The 21,485-nt window shown below is 39.0% G+C and overlaps 1 protein-coding gene across 6 annotated transcripts in view; it reads right to left on the bottom strand.

The window, feature by feature from the left end:
* Positions 1 to 1,867: 1,867 nt before the first annotated feature.
* tbc1d14 (TBC1 domain family, member 14) overlaps positions 1,868 to 21,485 on the bottom strand; it is a 38,207-nt gene continuing 18,589 nt past the window's right edge. For 5 of the 6 annotated variants that reach the window (XM_032583305.1, XM_032583303.1, XM_032583304.1 and 2 more), the window contains 11 exons: positions 15,491 to 15,615; positions 15,107 to 15,189; positions 14,899 to 15,016; positions 13,938 to 14,044; positions 12,609 to 12,683; positions 12,438 to 12,529; positions 12,220 to 12,291; positions 9,054 to 9,182; positions 8,139 to 8,248; positions 6,398 to 6,656; positions 1,868 to 5,357 (listed from right to left, as the gene is read on the bottom strand). In XM_032583305.1, the coding sequence (XP_032439196.1) occupies positions 5,289 to 5,357; positions 6,398 to 6,656; positions 8,139 to 8,248; positions 9,054 to 9,182; positions 12,220 to 12,291; positions 12,438 to 12,529; positions 12,609 to 12,683; positions 13,938 to 14,044; positions 14,899 to 15,016; positions 15,107 to 15,189; positions 15,491 to 15,615 (1,239 nt within the window). In that variant the 3' untranslated portion in view covers positions 1,868 to 5,288. The remainder of the gene's footprint in view (positions 5,358 to 6,397; positions 6,657 to 8,138; positions 8,249 to 9,053; positions 9,183 to 12,219; positions 12,292 to 12,437; positions 12,530 to 12,608; positions 12,684 to 13,937; positions 14,045 to 14,898; positions 15,017 to 15,106; positions 15,190 to 15,490; positions 15,616 to 21,485) is intronic. The other variant, XM_032583306.1, reaches the window with a different exon arrangement.

The raw sequence follows: 21,485 nt of genomic DNA, 5'->3' as shown, positions 1-21,485 counted from the left end.
TTGTAAAAACTATATTTCTACATTACAGCTGGGCCCAACACGACTGAAAAACAAGGAGTGTACTGCATACAGAAACCGATAAATACTCGGACTCCCAGAATGCACTTATTAAACGTTCTTGATGGCCAAAACCAAAGCCACTGCTGAACAATAATTCATCCCAGCATTGTTGACGATTTCGAGTCTTGACCAAACAGTCACAGATTATATTGGTGCTTGCAGATTTCCTTCCATTTGCATATGATCTCATTTGCTGTGGCGAACCTCTAAAGACAAAGGTTGATCTCCCTCCAGTCTGTATCGGACGTCCTCACCACACATGGTTGTCTCTGTCTGTGGTTGCCTTGATCTTGAAATGAGACAACATGACCCAGTTTGGATTCAAGCAGAAGAGAAATTTCTGAGAGGTTCGTCTACGGAGGAATTACTTCCATATATGAGGAAAACAAAGCTTTTTTTCACATCACTGAGGGAAATGACCTTAATTATTCAGTTTACAATCGTGATCCAGTCGTTCAGATTTTGAGTCTTGATTTATATTTTCTATATATCGCAAGTGGAGCATTATAGTGAAAGCTGTATTTGTTGGGTTGTGGTAAGAAAAGGTGCACCGGCAACAGGTTGTCAAGCAGAATCCCTTCATGGACCGAGGTTGGTGCATCAAGAGATGTTTTATACGGAGGATTACACGTATATATACTTATTATACATCATATGTAGGATTCATCTACGTATAGATGAATCCTATGCAGGGCAAGCATCGTATCTGCGTCAGAGAGAAAAACAACTGAACTGATATTAGTAAGAGAGAATTTAAATACGCCGCCCCCTCACTGTGGAATGCCTTTCAATGAGAGTCTAAATTGACAGATCAATTGACTTTCACTCGATTTTTTTTTTTTTTACTTTATACTTTGATGCCTTTGAAAGTAGGATACGCCATCGTTGGGATGTGAATGGTGACGCTTGTTGCTCTTGAAAATGAGATTGTGCATCTCGTTTGTAACCATTCTGGAAACATCTCTAAAATTTGTCGGAATATCAACGTGAAATACCAAGAAAAAAACTGCAACATCCTCAAAGCAAGTTAAAGAATGAGATGAGAGTCGGGTTTTTCTTTCTCGGTAAATTCCACTCATCCTTCGTTCTAGTTCTAGTGACTGCTTTAGGAAAAGGTGACTGACTAGGCAAACGTTGGTAAACCTAGTCATCGTCCAGGTTTGTCTTGTTTTTAGGCAACGCTTGCAATTTTGATGACAAGGACATTTTTATTAAACAACTTGCTTAAGTTGAGCCCAACTTGGTGATCACTTAGTGATCCAGTCCTCTTTCCAGATGAAAACATAAAGGATCCCATTTGGAAACCAATGTCCCAGAGTTTTTAGAAAAAGGATGGTTACACAGAATCCTGGTGGGTTGGAGTTGAGAGAAAAGTTTCTACAGTCGGTGAAGGTTTGGGGGAGCAGTCTACCATCTACAAGGACATTTTAGAGCAACTTTTGGTTCCTTCTGTTGACAAGCTATATAGAGATGCTGAGTTCATTTTCTAGCTAGGACTTGGTACCCAGCCCACACTGTCGAAGGTACTAAAAGCTGGTTCAGTGGCCGCGGCGATACTGTTCTTGATTGGTCAGAAACTCTCATGACCTGAATCCTGTAGAAAATCTTTGGCGTACTGTCAAAGATTCTCTACAGAGGAAGAGGAAGATGAGAATCACCAACCCAACAATGCGGATGATCAACTTGGGCTTCCATTATATTTCAGCAGAACCACAGGCTGATCTTTATTGTAACCAAAGCGACAATAAATACCAAAAGTTTTTTTTTACACGCATCTGTAGATTTAACAAAGACTCAAAAAACAGGAGGGTATGTAGAGCTTTTTATTATGATAAAACCATCATTTATGTACATTTTCAAGTGAGATACAGTTGCATGACGACCCTCAGTCCTCAACAGCACACGGGTCTCGAGAAAAAAACCCAAAGGTGACGATATAAAATAAAACCAACAAATCAACCTGATTACTGAGCCAAGGAAAATAACACTTCTGATTGAGTATTTTTTTTTGTGTGTGTGTTTTAAGTGCTGTGGATTAAAGAAAGGACAGGTAGTGTTGATAGATAACACCAGGTTTCACCTTTAATGTAACATGTTGGGAACCAACATCTTTGTGCAATTACCTTCTCACCACCAAGCACACATTACGGAGAAAAGGTCGGCAACGACAGTGCGAACGACACGAAAACAAAAAGACGGAAACCCGTTTAACCGTGACCGATGACATGAAGTGATGATGCGAGGCACAACTCAATGCAAAGGCTGACATGTTTGTGCAAAAAGCTTTATTGCAGTCCTGTGTGGCTTTTAGAAAAAAAAAAAAAAAACCACACAGTGGAGGAGTTGAATGTTGGGTGGAGGGGTGGTGAGGTGCAGAAAGATGATGATGTGAAAGCAGAAAAGAAACAGAAAACCGTCTAGAGACAGTCGAAACGTGTGTGAGAAGAATCCGACAAGTCAGAACCGATTTTTGGTTTCAAGTCATCTCAAGACTTCGGTGTACTTAGAGAGCGTGGTCCCAGGGAGAGGAGATTTTCACAGAAAACGAAAGTAGCCTCTCATAAAAAATAATAATAATAATAATAAAAAATCAGCAGCAAAACAAGCAAGAGGACACACTAATTTTATCCACAGTTGACCTTCAGATCCAATCAGATTTCTATGCTTTCAACCTTTTAATCTGATCAGATTAAAAATGGGGCTTAAAATTTGTTTTTTTAAAAATCGAGAAAAGTTTCAAGAAATACATGTTTAGTTGTTTTATGTGGATCCTTAAGCTGTTACTTTAACGTTACAGATGACAGCAATGTCAATGCAGGCGTCGCCTGGTTATGATGGGATGACACGTTTACCACCGTGTGAATCCACTGTGAAGGCCACAGAAGTCTGACTGAAGCAGAGCCAACATCCGATCCCCAACATTTGCAGCCAGTCGTACTTTGAATGCAACCTGCTGCGCTTTGGAGCAGCAGAGTTTAAACCAGGAGCAGCCGTGTAGTGTGTGTTTAGGTGGGGGGAAGTTTCTGGTATCAAGTCAAGAATTCACAGCTTCTTAATTCACACTTTAAAAAAAAAAAAAAAAAAAAAGAGAGTCTAATTTAATAAAGTTCCAGTTAAGAGCTGGAAGAAGTTAGCTACAACTTTCCCTCACTTTTAAAGACAAATTGTAACTGCAATCCGAGCCAGACTTTAGAAAGCGCCGACATGGGCAGTAGCCCAGGGCTCTGAGTTGTGTGGGCGCACAAAACAAACAACAAAACAACAACAAAAAACAACACTTTTTTGTGGGTACGTTGCATCTTTCACAAACATTATATCTCATATTAAAGTCGTGGACTAATTTTGCATGTAGTGTGTTTTTTTCCTATTAATTTAAACTTCTTGAATATTTGAAATAAATCATTTTGGGACCAAAATGGAGTCATCTACAGACATATAACAGGACCTATTATGCTCTGTAATTTGCATGAGTTCAATTTTTTTTTGCTATGGCACCAAACCTGGCTCGAATCCCTGGCTCGGGGCCCTTGTACTTCTAAATCCGGCCCTGACTGCAATAATCTGTCATGTTATTTTACAGCAGGAATAATTATTGAATCTTAACATTTCTCGTTTTTACTCACATACTGTAAGAAGCTTACAGTAGCCTATGTCTACATGTGTTCTTCAAAATATATTGGAGCCTGTTCCAAAAGTGGGAGGAGCCTCCCCAGCTGCAACTTCAAGATCCAATATGGCTGCCTCATGGAAGAAAGTGCTAAAGGAAAGTATAAGAAAAATAGGTTGTTGGGAAACTTCATTAATTCATGTATTCATGTTTAAAAATCAATGACATGTTGCAGCTTCAGACATGAATCACACTTTATATTAAAGCTCTTAAACTGTCTCCATCAGCCCCTGACGGCTCCTTCTTGGATTTACAGTATCAGCGAGGCAGAACTTCAGAACTTGCACATTCTAAACTGCAGATCTTGCTTGAGAATCCGGAGTTCATTTTACTATCACAGCTATCATCTGGACAAATTTTAACAAAGACAAAAAAACGATAAAATGTTTCTTAGTAAATCAAGTAAACCGGTCCCGACTCGACAGTAAAGCACAGTTACACGTGTCGGTTTGTCTGATGCAACATGTTCACACACCTCTCACTAGCTGAGGAGGAACTTCCCCGCATCCTTCATTTCAATTTTATGCCTTGTCACATTTTCGATAAATATTAAATAACCCCACAAAATGACTTTGCACACCAGGACACTACAAAGCTGAAATGTACCACAAACACATTAAAAGCAAGAAAAAGAAATCAACATCTGCAGTGTCTAGACCAAGTTTTCCACTTTTTTTTTTTTTTTTTTTTAAAGTTAACCCAGTTTCATTGATGCACCTGGGAAAATAAAAATTATTTCCCAGGCAGCTTATTCAACCTCAATGAAGAGTTTTCATTGCTTACATGTTGGATAGAAGCTGCAGAGTCAAGCATGTGATCGAGTTGCAGGTTTGTGGATTTTAACGCGACAGAATGGAATGATTCAGAAAACAAGCCTGACTAATTAAATAAAAACACACGCAAACACACCATGAGGGAATGAGAACTGTGCAAACAGAATCCACTGGCCACATTTTAAGCTAGCATAGTCATTTTGAAAGAAAAAGGTGGAAATTAAAAATGAGAGTGATGTTCCCTGACTGGTACACATCCAGGAAAAAAAAAAGGGGGGAGGTTTGTGATTCTTGTCACGGTAACCAGAGGAAGAAAGAGACAAGATGAGTGGAACGTGGTTCAGGTAGCCGACAGCAGAGGACCCGGCGCCGGGTGGAGGGACTGGTGGAGTAACTTCAGCGGTTTCCTCCCTCCGCCTGAGGAGATCTGAGTCAGCCTGGTGTTGATGACAGTGGGAGTGCGATACAATCTTCACCGTTTCCCAGCTACAGTTTCCAGTTCACTGCTGGGCTTCGTGGTGGGTGTTGGGGAGTAAAACAGGAAAATAAGGCCTCGTATTCCTTTCACCTCCCGGAGCTCCCTGACCGGCAGACCCTCCTGGTGGATGCTGGTTTAGGGTCTGAGCGGCGACACGAAGGAGAGCCCCGTCTCAGCAGCTACAGTAGTTCACTCCCCCCACAAGCTGATGGGAGGCGGGAGAGGGGAGGGTGTCTCTGCTTTCAGGTGCAGGATGCCCTGAAAGCTGGAGGGGATCTGAGTGGATTAGTGTGTGACCTTCCCTCTGACCTCAGCTCAGCGCCTCGGCTCCGGACAGCCTCGCTCCAGATCTCTTCTGCTCCGTCAGCGTCTGCAGGACCTGCGAGGATGGAAGGCGGCAGAGGCGGGTTTATACTCTCTCGCTTCTCACAGGTGGCATGAAAAAATAAAATAAAGCAGAAAATACAAGACCAGACGCGTTCACACACCTCACACTTTTCTAATTGTGTCTCTAAAATGCTAAAAAAATAGTCAAAGGAGTAAAACAGACAGGCGCATGAATTAGAGAGCATTCAGTTCAAGAACACTTCAACCCTCAAGGGAAACTGAGGTCTCAAGTAAGGGTCTCCTGCAACAGTCTGTGTTACAGCGGCTCTGAAGAAGCCTCTGACTGAACACTTTAAAATCTGAAATGTATAAATGTGTGAAAAGTAGAGAGTGCAGCAAACAATAGAATTAATGATGCACGATATATTGGCATCAATATCAGTATCGGCCAGCAGTCAGACAAGTATATCGGGGGTCGGGGGCGATTTGCAAAGATTTGTGGGTTTACTGACGCATCGAGGAAGCGTAGTCAGTGAGATAGTACTTTTCATCATGCTGAAACATTGGGGAAAATATAATACATATATCGGTAAATATTGGTTACAATCCCTAACAGCAGTATTAGTATCGGATATTGATATCAGCCCAGATTTTCACATCACTGCATAAACAGAGCTTCACATTCTAGCAGGATAACGACCTTGAACATAGAGCTCCAGTGGAATGGTATAGTTTAAGGCATATTCCAGTCCCAAAACGGCCCAGTCAAAGTCCAGATCAAAATTAAATGGGATGGGTGTTCATAGATGACCCCCATCCAGCCTGAGCTAGTTTGGGCAGAAGAATGAGCAAAATCTTTATTCACATCATCTTCACTGCTGACAGACATGAACCTGTAAGTGGTAGTAGAACTACTAGATTAGCCACACTTTTCAGATTTGTATTTAATTTTCCTTGCACTTCACAGTCATGTGGTACGTTGTGTTGGTGTATCACATACGTTTAATGTTGTAAAAAAAAAAAAAAAAAGTCTAAGGAGAGTGAATCCTTTTGCAATGCACTGTGAAACAGACCCGGTGGACGAACCAGTACCTGAGCCCACTTCCTGTTGCGGCTGGTCATGTGAACGGCTGCGATGTGCTGGAAGAGCTGCTCAGGGGGGATGAGGTCAGGCAGGCGGGTGAGGAACTGAGCCATGTGGATGAAGTCCATGGAGGTCAGGACGTCCTGGTAGAGGCGCAGCACGCCCAGCGCCGTGCGGAACAGGAACTCCTCGCCGTCCCTGCAGAACACGTCCCACACCCGGCACGCCAGGTCCAGTGGCAAAGACTTACTATACAGTGTGAAGATCCTGGGAGGAAAGGAAAAAGAAAAAAAAGTGGAGGAAGACTGTAAGTGGCAGTCAAAATAAAAACTGCATCTCTCTGTGAGAGACAACAGAGGCAGCCAATAGTTTATTTAGGGGTAATCAATTCATTTACATTCATGATGTCAGTACACGACCGTCAGAATTAACTGTAAACTTTTAGACCAGGAATCACCGTCTGTTCTGAGTGATCAGAAAGAACTTGCATGGTGCTAAAAATCATGATGTGAACTCATTCGAGACAGCTTGGGACACGTTTTTTTTCCTGCACTAGTTTGGGAGTCTGAACACATCTGACTCCCCTAACCATCGCCGATTAAAGAAAACAAACAATAGGAGCCATTTTTCCGGGGTGCAAGGTTTGTTTTGATCGATTGTTGACCTGGTTGAACCTGTTACCAAATTGCAAAGATCCATTTATCTACGACAGACGTCATCAGCAGGTGTTAGCAGTCGTGTCTGAAACTGTCGACTTGTAACTTGCAACATGTTTTCCTCATTAAGCACCTGCCCAGCAGCACTTCCATTAAAAATGTGAGCAAAACTTTCAATACTCTGTTAATGTTGAAAACAGAAAACAATTTTGCAATAGCAGTGTTTCCATGAAACAAAAATGTAATTAAAAAAAAGTCACACGGTAATAAACGTGGTCATAGACAAGTTGCTGTACACAAACAGGGAGGAATAAAATGTTTCTTTCGCAGTTTTGCAAAATGCCCAAATTTCAACACTGCTAAAAAAAAATATATATAAAGAAAAATAAAAATACAACTCATCCTGGCTTAAAACCTTTTTATTGTAAAAATGTGAGTTCTTTGAAAGCCGGCGTTGCCATTAAGTGAATTTGTTTTCGTAACTCCAATTTGTGCAATTCTATGCTCAACACAAGCAAAGCCACGGATGAAAATTCTGAGTTTGTGGTTTGACACCTCAGTGTTTCATACTTGTGTTAAATACCTCATTAAACAAACAGTGTGATAAGAACTGTTTATTCCACCTCTCTAGGAGAGAGATGGAATAAAATGACATATGACATTATCGGCCAACGTTATTTTACTTTATTATAAAAAGGGGATGCACATTTAAGCGTGGTTAAAACTGTGCCCTCTAAGGGGAGGTGTTATTTGAGCAGCAAGTGAGAGTGAACAGAATTTCCTCCAGTGGAAGTTGCAGACCACTAACACAGACTGATGTACAAACTGAGCCCATCCTGTTTTCTCAGAAACCCAATTGAGGTTCTGAGTGTGACCCGCAGGCAGCATGAAGTTCCCCTACAGCAACATGGAGCGCAAAGTTCACTGCATGCAGGTGAACACATTAGCAGCTCCACATGCCGACTGACGGGGCAACTTTAAGACTTGGGCCAAAACTATCTAAAGCCCCTAGTCAAGTTCAGAGTAGGTCAATTATAAAAAATGTAAAAAAGAAAAAAAAAGCAGTAGAAATGTGTAAAAGTGACAAACTCACCAGTCAATTAAATAAATATCAGGAGTCAAGCTGTTTTTCTTGAAATGTGCAAAGAGCTTTGGTAGATTTTCTTCAAAGAACACTTCAAACGCTGCAAAGTACGTCAACATCTGGAAACGGGAGAGAGGGGAAACCATGGAAACAAACCAAACTGTTACCAAGATACCAACATTTAACAGTCATTGCATAGGACAGAGTATTGATGCACCAATCGACTTTATTGACTTCCAAAACCGATACCTGAAATTTATCCAATACAGAGAAATAGTTGAATTGACTTAAACAGTCTCTCTCTTTTTATTTTATTTTTTTTAACACAGACATAAACGTACTGAATAACTCATTTATCTGATAATTCAGCACCAAAGCAGCACACTTAAATACATCAACAGCTTCACAAGCTTGATCACATGTAAAAATAGCAACTTTCATTTATTCAGTCAATGCAATTAGGAGTATCACAACCTATTGTAAAAAATAAAGAAACTGATAAAACAAAAATAGATCGACTACATTGGTCACAAATGTAAAAAATAAACTGCAGCAAACCTTTCAAATGGTTCAGACAGAGCAGTAAGGATTTCTGAATATTATAGAAAATAAATTATAAAACATTATGTCGCTCAGATCCAACCTTATGGTTCAGGAACATTGTCACCAATACGCAACATAGATTTTTCCCCAAAATATTAGGATAGATACAGATATTAATATCTGATTGGTAAATCTCTAGAGTAAAGTCCCCGGCGTAGTTTTTCAGAAACCCTTTAATTCTATTTCCTACCCAAACATTCCGTCAGAACAAATATGAAGCTTGTAAAGAGGCTCCCCACGTGTGATTTTTATGTATGTATGATGTGGTTTCTGAGTGTTGGCGTGTGTGTGGGTGTGTGTGTGTGTGTGTGTGTTACTAACAAGGCTGTGGTCGACTCTGAAGAAGGCCATCTGACAGGGCTTGTTGAGCAGGTTGGCGAAAGCTATGAAGGCGTCGGCCGTGTCCAGGTTGAGGATGAGCACGGCGGCGATGAACGACATCCCCTGCACCTGAGCACGACAGAGGCAGTAAGAAGAAATGTTGAAAAAACGGGCAACACCGACAGCTACAGAGGCGAGTCGGAGAGATTTGTGTCAGAGACTCGGAGCACGGCCGTGACTCAACACCTGAACTTTCAGTCCGTCGATACAAGGAGCATTTATTGTTAATCAGACTGAAAACAGAGGAGATTCACATAAGCTGAGGCTGATGCACATAAACTGTATGTGCAGTGGTGAGTGCACAGATGTGTGTGCAGAGGTGGGTTGGGGTCAGCGCAGGAAGTCACAGTCATTTCTATAAAAGTGTATAAACAGCAGCATGGTGCTGCGGTTGAAAAGCAGCAGAGCCGACATCACAGCTCACATATTTCAAAGAGCGCTCCGTGATGCTGCGACTTCTTAATTTCACTGACTGATTCGCTAAAAAGCAAAGCTCAAAAATAAACTCATTTGAACAATAAAGTGCTTTAGTTGTGTCAAAGTTTCTCATTTTATTTTGTTTACTGTCCTGAGCCCACATCATTTTAGCTTACATTGAAGTTTGACAGTAGTAATTTTGCTATTTTTGAGCTTTTAAAGTAAAATATTTTATATAGTTTTTGCCGGTTTCACCAACTCAAAATGAAGACTTTTCAGGACCACTATGAATGAAATTTAAGACCTATATCTCCACAGAAATGTGCGAACTTCGTCCAGCAAACTGGCAACAAATTTTGAACTCTGACACAAAGAACCTATCTAGGTAGGCAGCAAGGATATGTTAGCAGTGAGTTTAGCAGTAGCCTCAACCGTCTGAAGTCAGAGCGCAAAGAAGACATCTGAGAGCGACTCAAATATGTCTGACAGAAAAGTCCAAAAAGAGAAAAGCAATATACAGAATATACATGATGAAATAACCCTGTGAAGACAAAATTTAAGACATGTGATTATCTTATTTTTGAAATGAATATAAGACATATTAAGGCCCTAATTTTAGATACATGAATTTAAAAGCTTTTAAGGATGCATTCACACTCAGTAATATAAACTCATAAAAATAAACAACTTGACACATCAAAGTTGATTTGACATCTGTTGAGAAAAAAATGTAAGACTTTAAGGCATCCTGTAACATAATTTACTATAAAGGAATAAAAAAGACTTATTGATTTGACATGTGTTGATGTTTGTTTGTTTTTTTTTTAAATCAGACATTTTTTCCCCATCTTGCGGAGCTAGAATGTGTTTTTGTTCAATATTAAAATTTATTTCTTTACTGATGATAAATTACTTTTTTTTTAAACTCATCAGATCAATTAGAGTTCTTATTAATCACCCCAGCAGAGTATTTTGTTGGTTTTGAACTGTTCGTACGCTGCTGAAACTCCAGAGTCATAGCTGATATCGACTGCTCACCTTTCGTAACCCACTCAGCTTCTCCACAGCGCCCACTCAGGTGAAAATCAGATTCGAGAAGATGACATCTACTTGATGATAGAAACAGCTTAATGATAGAAAGCGTGGGTGTTGGTGTTGTGTGGGAGGCTTGTGCTGCGCTATATTTACCTTTTTACGCTCTACAAGAATTCCTGTGGTCAACGGCAGAAAGTCCATTTAATATTTCCCTACAGCGTTTCTGTGGTGTTAAATTGCAGGGTAAAATATTATGCTAATGCTACGATATTCTAAGAATGTTCCACTGTACTGTGACATAGTGGGTATTTCCCCAAAGCTGGTGAAGAAGAGGGCAAACGGCTGGAGGGAAAATAGCCTTAAACGACACCTATAGAGCCGTATCGGATCGACTGTGACCGCTACAGACAAGAAGGTTGAAAACAGTAACTGTACTCATAATGAAATATCTCAATTTAACTAAGTAGTGTGACGTAATTGGGAGTTATAATTTTGTCACATTTTGTTTTAATGACAACTTCATTTCAAAGCACTTTTAGTGGAATGGCTTCATCCTTTGTGCCGATGCTGTAAAAACAGAATTGGACAATTTGAAACACAAATCTGTCCGACCGGCTGAAACTCAAACACCGACTGATCTCTGATCTGTGTCGAACACAGAGAGGCAGAAATGCATTAAATATTTGTTTGTATAATTAGAAAACCTACAGAATCACAGAGCAGCTCAACGGTTTAAAATGTGAGCCAATTCTAGGAAACTTCCTTCCCTGCTTGCTCTGTAACTTAGTTTATATATATTTTTTATTACTTTATATTATTTTTTAAAGATATAAAGGTAATTTTATTTATATAGCACTTTTTCAGCAACAAGGCAATACAAAGTGCTTTACAGGATTTAAAAGGAAATACAAACAAAAGAACATATTTTATATATATATATGTATATATACTGTATGTACCTGTATATATAGTTACAATTTAGCATGCCGTTTTTCAGATATCATTTTGTCAAGAGAAATAAATTAATCTTGTTCTTCTAGTTCATCAGGGACCAAAATATTAGATTTTCTTTTTAATATTTTTTTTTTCTTCTCTTGTGAAGCGTCAGTGTCCAAAAAAGTGCTATAAAAATATGATTATTATTATTATTATATTCTGTGTATATTGTTCTAGTTAATGAGTGTATATACATAGTTAAATAAACTTGTGAGTCATTTTATGTAAGAACGAGATCAAATTTACCCTAACAGTGTGTTTAGTCATAAAAAAGATGGAGATGATTTAAACGTGGATTGTAAGTATTAGTGTGACTATTATTGTCCCTTTGGGTAAATTTTCATTGCAGTGATATGACAAAAAGAACTCCAAAAAAAAAAATCTGAAGATACAAACAGAGAAACACTACAGCACTGGCAAAAAAGAATCAAATATATGAAGCAACAGTATAAATATCAATACAAAACAAATACTAAATGACAAATAAACACATGTAAAGGTTTATCTGAATAAAGGCCTGGCCAATAAAAGAGTTTTTCTATCCATTAGTCATTTTTCTTAACGTCATCCACATATATATGGATGGTAAACAACCAACATGAAAGAGATGAGATGTAATCTCACCACAGGAAGTAGGGAAGTGTTTGGACGGACTTACATAGCCGACGTCTGGCCGGTAGCACGTGTACGCTCCCAGAATGCTGTGCAGCACGTCATAATAAGGCCCGCCCTGAACATCAACAGAGAACCAGTAAAGACAAAAGAACCAAGAATTCCCCTTAAACAGCTTTCAACATGGCTCAGCTGTTTGATTAGGTTCAGCATGACTGCATCTACACTCTGGACACAACCTTCATGCAGCTTCCTGTCACTCACCTGCTGGAAGATGCAGAGTTGGGGGAAAGTTCTAGAGATGTCCAGCTTGATGAGCTCCAGGCTCGACTCGCGGTCCGAAGAATCTAAAACGTCTTGAAGAAATCCCCGTTGAGTTTTACTTGGATCAGAAATGAAAAACAAAGAAATCCACATTTTACGTTTGGCCTCTACCTTCGGTGTCGGTGGTGGGAACTGCTGTGCTCCTCCACTTCTCCTTCGCCCGGGCCAGACAAATGTTATACAGCTCTGCAGGGACCAATCGATATGAGAGAGGAGAGGGCAAAGGTTAAAGACGTTGAGCAGAGTACAAGATGAGAGGACAGAGAGGTGTTTACATTTCAGAACACATTCGTCCTACTTGTTGCTGCCCTCTAGTGTTCAGATCCAAGTACCGAATTTAATGAGTGGAGCACCAGAGACCTCCATCATGTTCAACAGTCGCCTCTCATCAGCAGATTTATATTCCTACAGAAAGTATCTATAAATGGCCCAACAAAGGCGTTTAGAATAAAAGCTACCAGCTGAATATTGTGATAAAGGAAAAAGATATTTTGGATTTTTTCATGCATCTAATGAGCCTCTGCTATGGTCAGGGCTGGAGATGAAATGTTATGTTGTCGAAAGTTGCAGAGGAACCTTTGACCTTGTTCTTTCAGAACGACATGGCGATAAACAGAAGCACTGATGTGAACAAATGTTTTATGTGCAAAGAATTTCTTTTCAAAAACATGTTTGTGGATCCATACAGTCAACTTCCTAAAATAATAACCAAAGTCATTTTTTTTGGCCAAAAGTGATTTAGATTAAAAAAAACAAAAACAACAACAACAACAAAACACTTTTGGTAAAAAATGACTTGGGTATTATTTTAGGTAGGTGATGATATTCAAGCTTAAGTGCTAGGAACACATGGAGATTTTTATAACTACCTGCATATTTATACAGCAGAGATCCTGGAAGCTAACATGTCGTTTCCTGCAGTGTGTAGAGGAGGTTTTATATTTTGAGCCGTCAAACTGCACATTTTTTCCATCTGTGTAAGTACACTTGCACCAACAGCGCAGATCATTTTTCATACAGTGCATCAGCTAGCTTTGAAAACAGTTATCAAACTTAGCTTCCTCTAATTTAGTTTTACAGGATAAATTCTGAAACTTTAATTCACTTGGCTGTTTTGTAAACATCCTCACTCCCAAAGGGTCTATAGGAACAGGATTATGTAACTTCTCCTATATAGTTAACTCTTCTCACCTAGATTTCAATTAAGTATATCAATAAATTACTCAGCCAATAAGTACACAGATTAGTGTTTGAAAAATGATACCACTGCCTTTTTTAACCTTTAACCTGTAGATTTCAGATTTATTTGTCTGCTTCATGTTCTCATGAACTCGACCAGTGAGAGGAAGCAGGTTGGTGAGCTGAACTAGAACTCTGTAAATTGAAATTAAAACTGAAATTAACAACAACAAAAAAAGGATAGTAATAATAATAACGTACCATGTGTGATGTTCAGCTCGTTGCCCACAGCCAGGCTCCACACTTTCCCCCTGACACTTGGAGGGATGCCTTGCCACCAGAGGTCTCTCACTCGCCTGGAGGTACACCTGCAGACAGGAAACACAAAAACTCAGGCTGGTTTAGAACTTTTTTCTCTCCCTTTTTAAAGAACCCATTACTGATCAGTGCCACATGGGGGCGATAATATCCAACTGCAGCAGCTACTGCCTCCACTGCCACAGCAGGAAATAGCAGGTAATCCCCCAACACAATGTATCTGGCTACTACTTCCTGTTTAGATTTTCACAACTCCTTTTACTGTTCTGCGTGCGTTTGGTTGTAGCAGCTAATGTGGTATTAAAACAATGTTTAGGACCACGAAGAGATTTTAGTTGGTCTAAACTAAAGCAACTAAGTAGAGAAAGTATCCTATAGGCACATGAATCATTTCTGAAGAACAAGTATGCTGGGAATGTCACCCAGGAATGTTTCAGTGAGAAATGTTTCCCTTCTTAAGCTGCTACTCCCACGAGCCGACCCCCGGATAAGCGGAAGAAAATGGATGGATGAATAAATGGGAAAAAAATAATCAATCAATATGTGCCGGAAATAATTGAGAATGTTTAGAATGAATAAAATATGTAGAAAAAATTGCCACAATAACCAATATTCATTGATTCAGTCTACTGTGATGTTGATCTATAGATCCATATAATGTTAGAGCTGTTATAATAATTCTTCTATTTGGTTTTATATGCTTCATTTCTGTTTTTACAAAAACCCAGATACAGATGGAAGAAAAAAAGTGTTATTCCAAAGGCTTTGGAATGTAAACTAATCTTTTCTTTATTATTATTTTTACTCAAGTCAAACATATAATTTTGCATTTATTTCATTTACTGTAGCACATATACTGTAAATGTGACTTTTTGAAACTAAAGAGAAGAAGAACATGACTCACAATGTGCTCCAGTTGGGTAGGATCTCCTGGTTCCAGATCTGGGCCGCCGTGCCGATGCTCTCCTCCAGCTTACAGCGATCCTCCAGCTGCTTCTTCCTTTTCTGAGCTTCCTTCAGCTCTACAGAAGACATGATAGTGAAATTAACAATACGAAAAAAAAAAAATATGACGAGCTGATGTGGTTCAGTGAGGAGTGGAGCTGACTGACCTCTCTTCTTGGCCTGGGCCACCATCTCCTCATACTGCTGTCGGTGTTTCTGGGCCTCCTCTGCAGGTTTGGCGGGCAGATTACTGCAAAAAAAACAGAATTGAATGTAAACACTGGGTTTCTTCCATGTAACCAAAACAAAAGCAGGTGGGAAAAAAAACCTCCTGGTATTCCAAGAGGAAATTTTGATGAATTAGTTGTTTTACAATGAAATAAATTAAGCAGCCCAGAAAAATGAGGTCGAAGAAAACGGTAGGACCAAAAAACAACAACAAAATTTTTTCTTTTAACAAAGTGAGAGGTAAGTGGACAAAACATAAAGCATAAGCTCCAATGATCATGTTAATGAAGACACTGGTAGGATGGAACGATGAGGAAACGTACGCAGGTCTGTCCTCCAGGATGAGCGCGGTGGTGGAGAGGGGCTCAAAGTCCAGGTTCTTCCTCACTCCCTGCCTGGGGGACGTCGGGTTGCCAGGTCCAGCTTTGCCACTCTTTGTTTCATATTCCTGAGGACAAACACAGACAAGGATGGAGAAAAATAAGAAAACAGAGTGACGACAGACGGCAGAAGAGGTTAAATTATTTAGTTTGGGCGGCAGCTTTTAGTGTCAGAGTGGTGCTGGTATCGACATGTAGCATCAAGGGGAAAAATAAAATTAGAAACATTTCACTGAGGAAAGTCCCACAAGGGTCTCTCCACTGGCTCAGAAAGTCATGTGGAAGGACAAACTGATGGGATTTAGCGAAGGACAGACAAAACTATAAAAATAAAATGATAAACAAATCAAGAGACTTCGTTATGGACCGACTTATTTTCAGTTTGTCTCTAATGAGTCTGCAGCTCTGATTAAACGCCGGGTGAGACAGAGACGGGGGAGGTCATGTGATGTCACAGAGCAGCTTAACTCAAGGCCAGCCATCAGCTGACTTTCACACTGCGTGTGGGCACAGCGTTGTGGAGCACACGGGTCAGAGGACGGCCTCTTTAGAAACACGGCGCAGACTTCCTGACTGATTACCAAGCAGCTAAAAATAGAACAAACGCAACGTGGATGCACATCAAACTGAATCACAGACGTTTTCATACATTAGCAACAGAGACGGAGGTCTGCCAGAACAGCGTTAGTCACTGATCAGCACAGAAAACCCCAGGCAGGAAATCCATTTCTACACTCAGAATGACTAAAGTAGTCCAAGGCTATTTCTGTCTTTGTTTTATTGTTACTCATTTTTATGATGCACTGTAATTATCTACATTTTGTTACATTGTCAAGGAAAAAAAGAACTGTATGTCCAGCAGGGACACAGTCTGACATAGATCCTTTGAAGAAAACTACATAATAATTTGAACATCAGAGAAAAGATAAGGAAAAACAAAAAGCGTTTTCCGTCTTTGTCATGCTGCCTGTAAAGCTTCGACTGTGGAGAACTATGAGAAGTGACTGAATTATGCAGACTTTTTACTAAAGGTGGAGTATTTACCTTCCAACTTAAAAAAAATTATAATAATCTACATGGTCTGTTAAATCTTGATCAAAAATGCTATATCTGTGCTGCACCAGTGGGTGGTGATAATACCCAAAATTCAAGATTCAGAGCATGGCTAAATCACTGCTGGGCAAAAGATTTGATTTAATAGAAAGAAATGTTATTTACTTGACTGAAAAACACAAAAAAAATATGTACAAGTTCTCCTAGAACTTGTACATATTTTAAAATCAAAAACACTGTAAACAGTAACATCAGCATTAATATAATGAAAATTCAGATGCTTGTGTTCTTTGACAGGTTGGCCATTTCCTTGCATCCATATAGCTAAGCTTAATGGACAAAGAAAAATAAATATAAAATTAACTCCACAAGAATAGCTTCTATTCTTCTGCTTCCTTTTCTAACATAGCATGAATTGAGCCTCTATTATTGACTTATAAATAACTTTTGGTGACAAAGTACAAATAAAAGAGAATTTACATTTTACAAAGAATAATGCTCTGCACCAGCTTGGAATACGGCTGTATTAAAAAAAAAAAGAAGAACTATTGTTCATAAATATTGGAAAATGTTTAACAAATTGAACATTTTGGCACTATTTTTTTAAATAGTGCTGTTACAAAATTTACCTCTGGCATTCATGAGGTAAATACTGTGTGAAATAAAACTCTTTATTTAGAAAAACAGGTCTGGGAGAATAAGAGACTCTGACCTATAAAAAAATAAAAATAAAGTCAATATGTGTGTCTGGGAGATATTCTATTTACCTACTGGTTTCCCTAAAAGACATTCTCCCCACTGACTGCAGTACCACATGAACTACAAGACATTGTGAAGCTTTAAAAAAAACAAAAAAACAAAGCTAATCTCAACAATAATCGAAAGCCAATTCAAAAAGATATTCAAATAAGAAACTCCCTGCAACGGTTACAAAAGAAACAGGAAAATAACTAAAAAACAAAAGTGATGTAATGGAGATAAAAGATAAAAGAGGAATGCCAAAAGCATTTCCAAGGGTTCAGGGGATCAGAGGTGAGCAGCTGCTGATGCAGAACACAGGAAGCATTGTGGGTAATAACCGGGAGCACAGCAAGCAGATACGAAGCTACTGGAAGACCGTTCTAGCTCTGCTGGATGTGAATAAACTTTAACATCTGAAGACGAGCTGAGATTAACGATACGGTGACAGGCTACTTGTTTCTCTGACTGTCCTGAAGGCAGCTGGTTCGTCTGAATCAGCGACAAAGATAAAAAAAAATAACAAATCCAAACCATTTCCTCTCTCTATCAACACATGCAAAGCAGAGAAATCCCTCATAGCCGTCAGCTAGTTTGCTGAGTTGTTGGAGATAACACTCATACGTCATTGCTAATGTCTGGATTTCTTTTTTAAAGGAATATTACCAGGAATTTGAACAGAACTGTAATTAGACTGTAAACCCATGTAGAATGGTATTGATGTCACAGTACTAAATACGGCATGAAATTTCTCGTCGAAATAAATAAAGTTAGTGTCAGAAACTGCTCTCTACCAGTAGCTATACTTATGTTTAAGACTTTTATTCTGAAGTAACAAAGTACATAGTTTTTGAACTGAGAACTTGCACAGTGGACTAATCAAAACCACATGTTGGTTTGGTTGACATGGTTACAAAAGCACTGAAAGTGTCTACTTCAGGGTACAGCTAGCATCAGGGCTAACGGACAGCTTCTTATTGAGAGTGGACAATCTAGTTCAAACTCTTTTGAAAATATATTGAATAAGGCTGAACTGGATAATTCTACATTGAACAGAGAATCCTTAAAGTGCAGTTTGATATTTCTGAGATATTTATCTAAATTCTGAAAACAAAAAAGGAAAATGTTTGATACTTTTGTTTCAATATTTTGCCTTCCATTTAGATGAGCATGAAAACGTCAACCTATGGTCTAGATTATTGTTAGGGATGTGTAATATTTCAGCATCCACATCTGTATTGGCTGACTTTAATCTTTCTTTAACGGACTGGAATCGCTTCAATAAATAAAACTGGGACGATATTTATTCCCAACTTGTTGCCATTTGTGTTGATGGTGCGGTCGCTTTTACACAGTGTTGATATATATAATATAATAATGCTATGGTAATACGTCATAGTGGAAGTATAAATATCAGCCAAATTGTCAAATCGGTGCATTCCCGATTATTGTACAAAGATTAGATTATTTAGGACATATGGCCAATTGTAAGATTTTGAGTATTTAACAAAAACAATTGAATCTTGTTTTTGTGAACTCATGTAATGCCTGAAACAGACTGGATTCATGTTTAATTTTTTTATATTTTCAATAACAGAACCAACACCACACAGTGAAAAAAAATCTAATGTCAGATTAAGTAAATACTGTCAGTCTGTGTGTTTCAATACGAAGCCAAAATGGATTTTGCTTTGTTCATTAATCAGTGTGAACCCTGGGAGCGGCGGCACTAGACTAAAACAGATTAGCCAGAGTTCTGCGCCACTGAAGAGGCTGGATGCAGCAAAGAGAGGGAGTGAAGAAGGGAGGGAAGGGGTAGAAACTGCTAGTAGTATCTGTTCTGCAAAGAACATGATGTTAACGTGGGGAATGCAAGAAAGATGGAAGGATGTGTGAAATCTGTGTGTCAGATTGACAAATTAAACCACAATATAAATCAGAGGTTAAAGCTGTCACAGTACAGCAAATTCTGCTGTCGAAACAGCAAATTAGCTGCTAATGAGTAAAAAACATGGCAGCTTACAGTATAAATCTGAAGACATTCATCTAAAATTAGGTTAAAGCAATAATTAGCAACATTTATGATCTCTATTTTTTTTTTTTTGATTCACCCATTTCATGATTATTGAAGAAAAAAACGTTGAATTATCCAGATCCTCTGGTTCGTGTCGGATCCCATTCCTAAGACAGTAGATTTCTCAGCCTGCTCTGTGTGCTTTAGTTCTATAATTCCAGTAAGAGAGGGAACATCAATCAATAGAGGAATTGCTTTATGATAGAAACCAGGCTAATTAAAGTCACTGGTGTTTTCCTGTGCTTCAGAAAAAGGATTCGTCTACATTATTAGCCAGCTGTTCGTCTCACAGCAGAGAACCTGGCTTTGGTTCAGATGAAGCACTGGAAAGCAGAACTCTGTTTGTGTGCATGTGTGTGTGTGTGTGTGTGTGTGTGCGTGGGTGTGTTTCTCACACAGCTTAGCTCCGTGCGCAGCAGCTCTCCTCTGGAACAGCAACCGTATCCCGTGATAACCTGGCGCCACGGCAACATGCTTTGTCATGCTGCCCTTCAAACTGAGGTCTCCAGTTTCCGGAAAGTGACGAAAGAGCTACTGAGAGCCTGGCTCCACCGACCGACCGACCGACTGACCGACTGGTGTTAAAGCTGGCAGCTAAGAGCCTTTACATCTAAATTCTTAACCTGAACAGTAGAAACATTTATAACTAATCTTCTGTCATCATAACCTGCTGCTACACAAGGCAGGCAAGAGTTAGCAACATCCCTTAAACGTATTTCTGGTGTTGTGCTTCCTTAGGCGTTGCCATATATTGTTTCTTTGGCATCAAATCGTCACGGAAACTCAACCTCCTCACTAAATAATGTATACTGTCAGATTAAAGGCTACAGCAGTGACACGCCTCCTGGTTTCATGACACCATTAAGTGGAATCTGCCTGAGGCTAGCTAGCAGTACACGCTGTGAACAGGTCACTAGGCTTCATTTGGTTTAGCAGGCAGGAACTACAGGACGTTTTCCTAGTTTAAGTAGCCAAACCACATGTTCTTTCAGAGTAAATTAAAAGCAGAGACTCGGATAGATGGAGAAATATAACCAGAGTGATCATTTGCTCAGGGAGTCTGCAGGTTTCAATAAGTCAACTTTAAGATTTTTTAATGCCAACGCAAATTAAATTGAAGACCAAAAAAAAAAAAAAAAAAAGACAATACAGGGGATGACTGAGGGATTCTGCTGGCTTATACGGGTTGGTACCAGTGCAGAACCAGTGGTAAAAAACAAACAGGCAATATATTTCTACCTGCTATATGATAGATGAGCGGGGGGAAGCTTGTTAGCTTGCAAGGATTTTATTTATATACATATATACTGTATATATATATATATATATATACATATATATATATATATAATGATGAGCTGCTAATATAAATTCAGTATAAAATTAGACATTTTCTAGAAGAAAAACAAGGACATTTCTGCGTTTGAAAAGTTGAACATTTGCTGGAAAAAACCTCACATTTTGAGATTAATCTCAGCAATTTGAGGGAAAAAAAACTTTTGAACTTTTTGAGTAAATATGACTCTTTTGAAACACACAAAAAATCAAAGTATTGAAACTCAGAAATTTTCAAGTTTTTTTTCTAGAAAATATCAGAGATTTGTTTCTGGCAGAAATGTACTTTTTATTTTTCTATCTGCCTATGACGCCCGCAAATATTACTTGAATAAATACGCAATAGGAAATATGACTCTTTACACCTGGAACTCGGCATGAACTGGTACGAAATTCTGACGGCATGATTGATTAAAACTAGCAAGTGTCAAAAGTATTCACACAAACATTTAAAACAAAAAAAACAACAACCAAGTGCTTCAAGTTAAAAACAAAAGGACCAAATTTTTATACTACTGCTAACAGTACATTAGCGATAGCACGTGTATTTGTCAAAGTTAAATATTTCCAAATTCTTTCTTGCACAGGAGTAGGTGGAGGGAATTACTCACATTACTCTAAAAGAAATGTATAAAGGAACATTTTGGTGATTTTGAAACCGTTTTTAAATTGTGGGTAGTAATTTATACCGTTATTAGATGGGTGAGAAGTACTAAGCTGTGAACGAGCTCTGATCAA

The sequence above is a fragment of the Xiphophorus hellerii genome, chromosome 14, assembly GCF_003331165.1.
Source record: "Xiphophorus hellerii strain 12219 chromosome 14, Xiphophorus_hellerii-4.1, whole genome shotgun sequence".
Classification (NCBI taxonomy): domain Eukaryota; kingdom Metazoa; phylum Chordata; class Actinopteri; order Cyprinodontiformes; family Poeciliidae; genus Xiphophorus; species Xiphophorus hellerii.
This window is presented reverse-complemented; position numbering and strand designations above follow the sequence as displayed.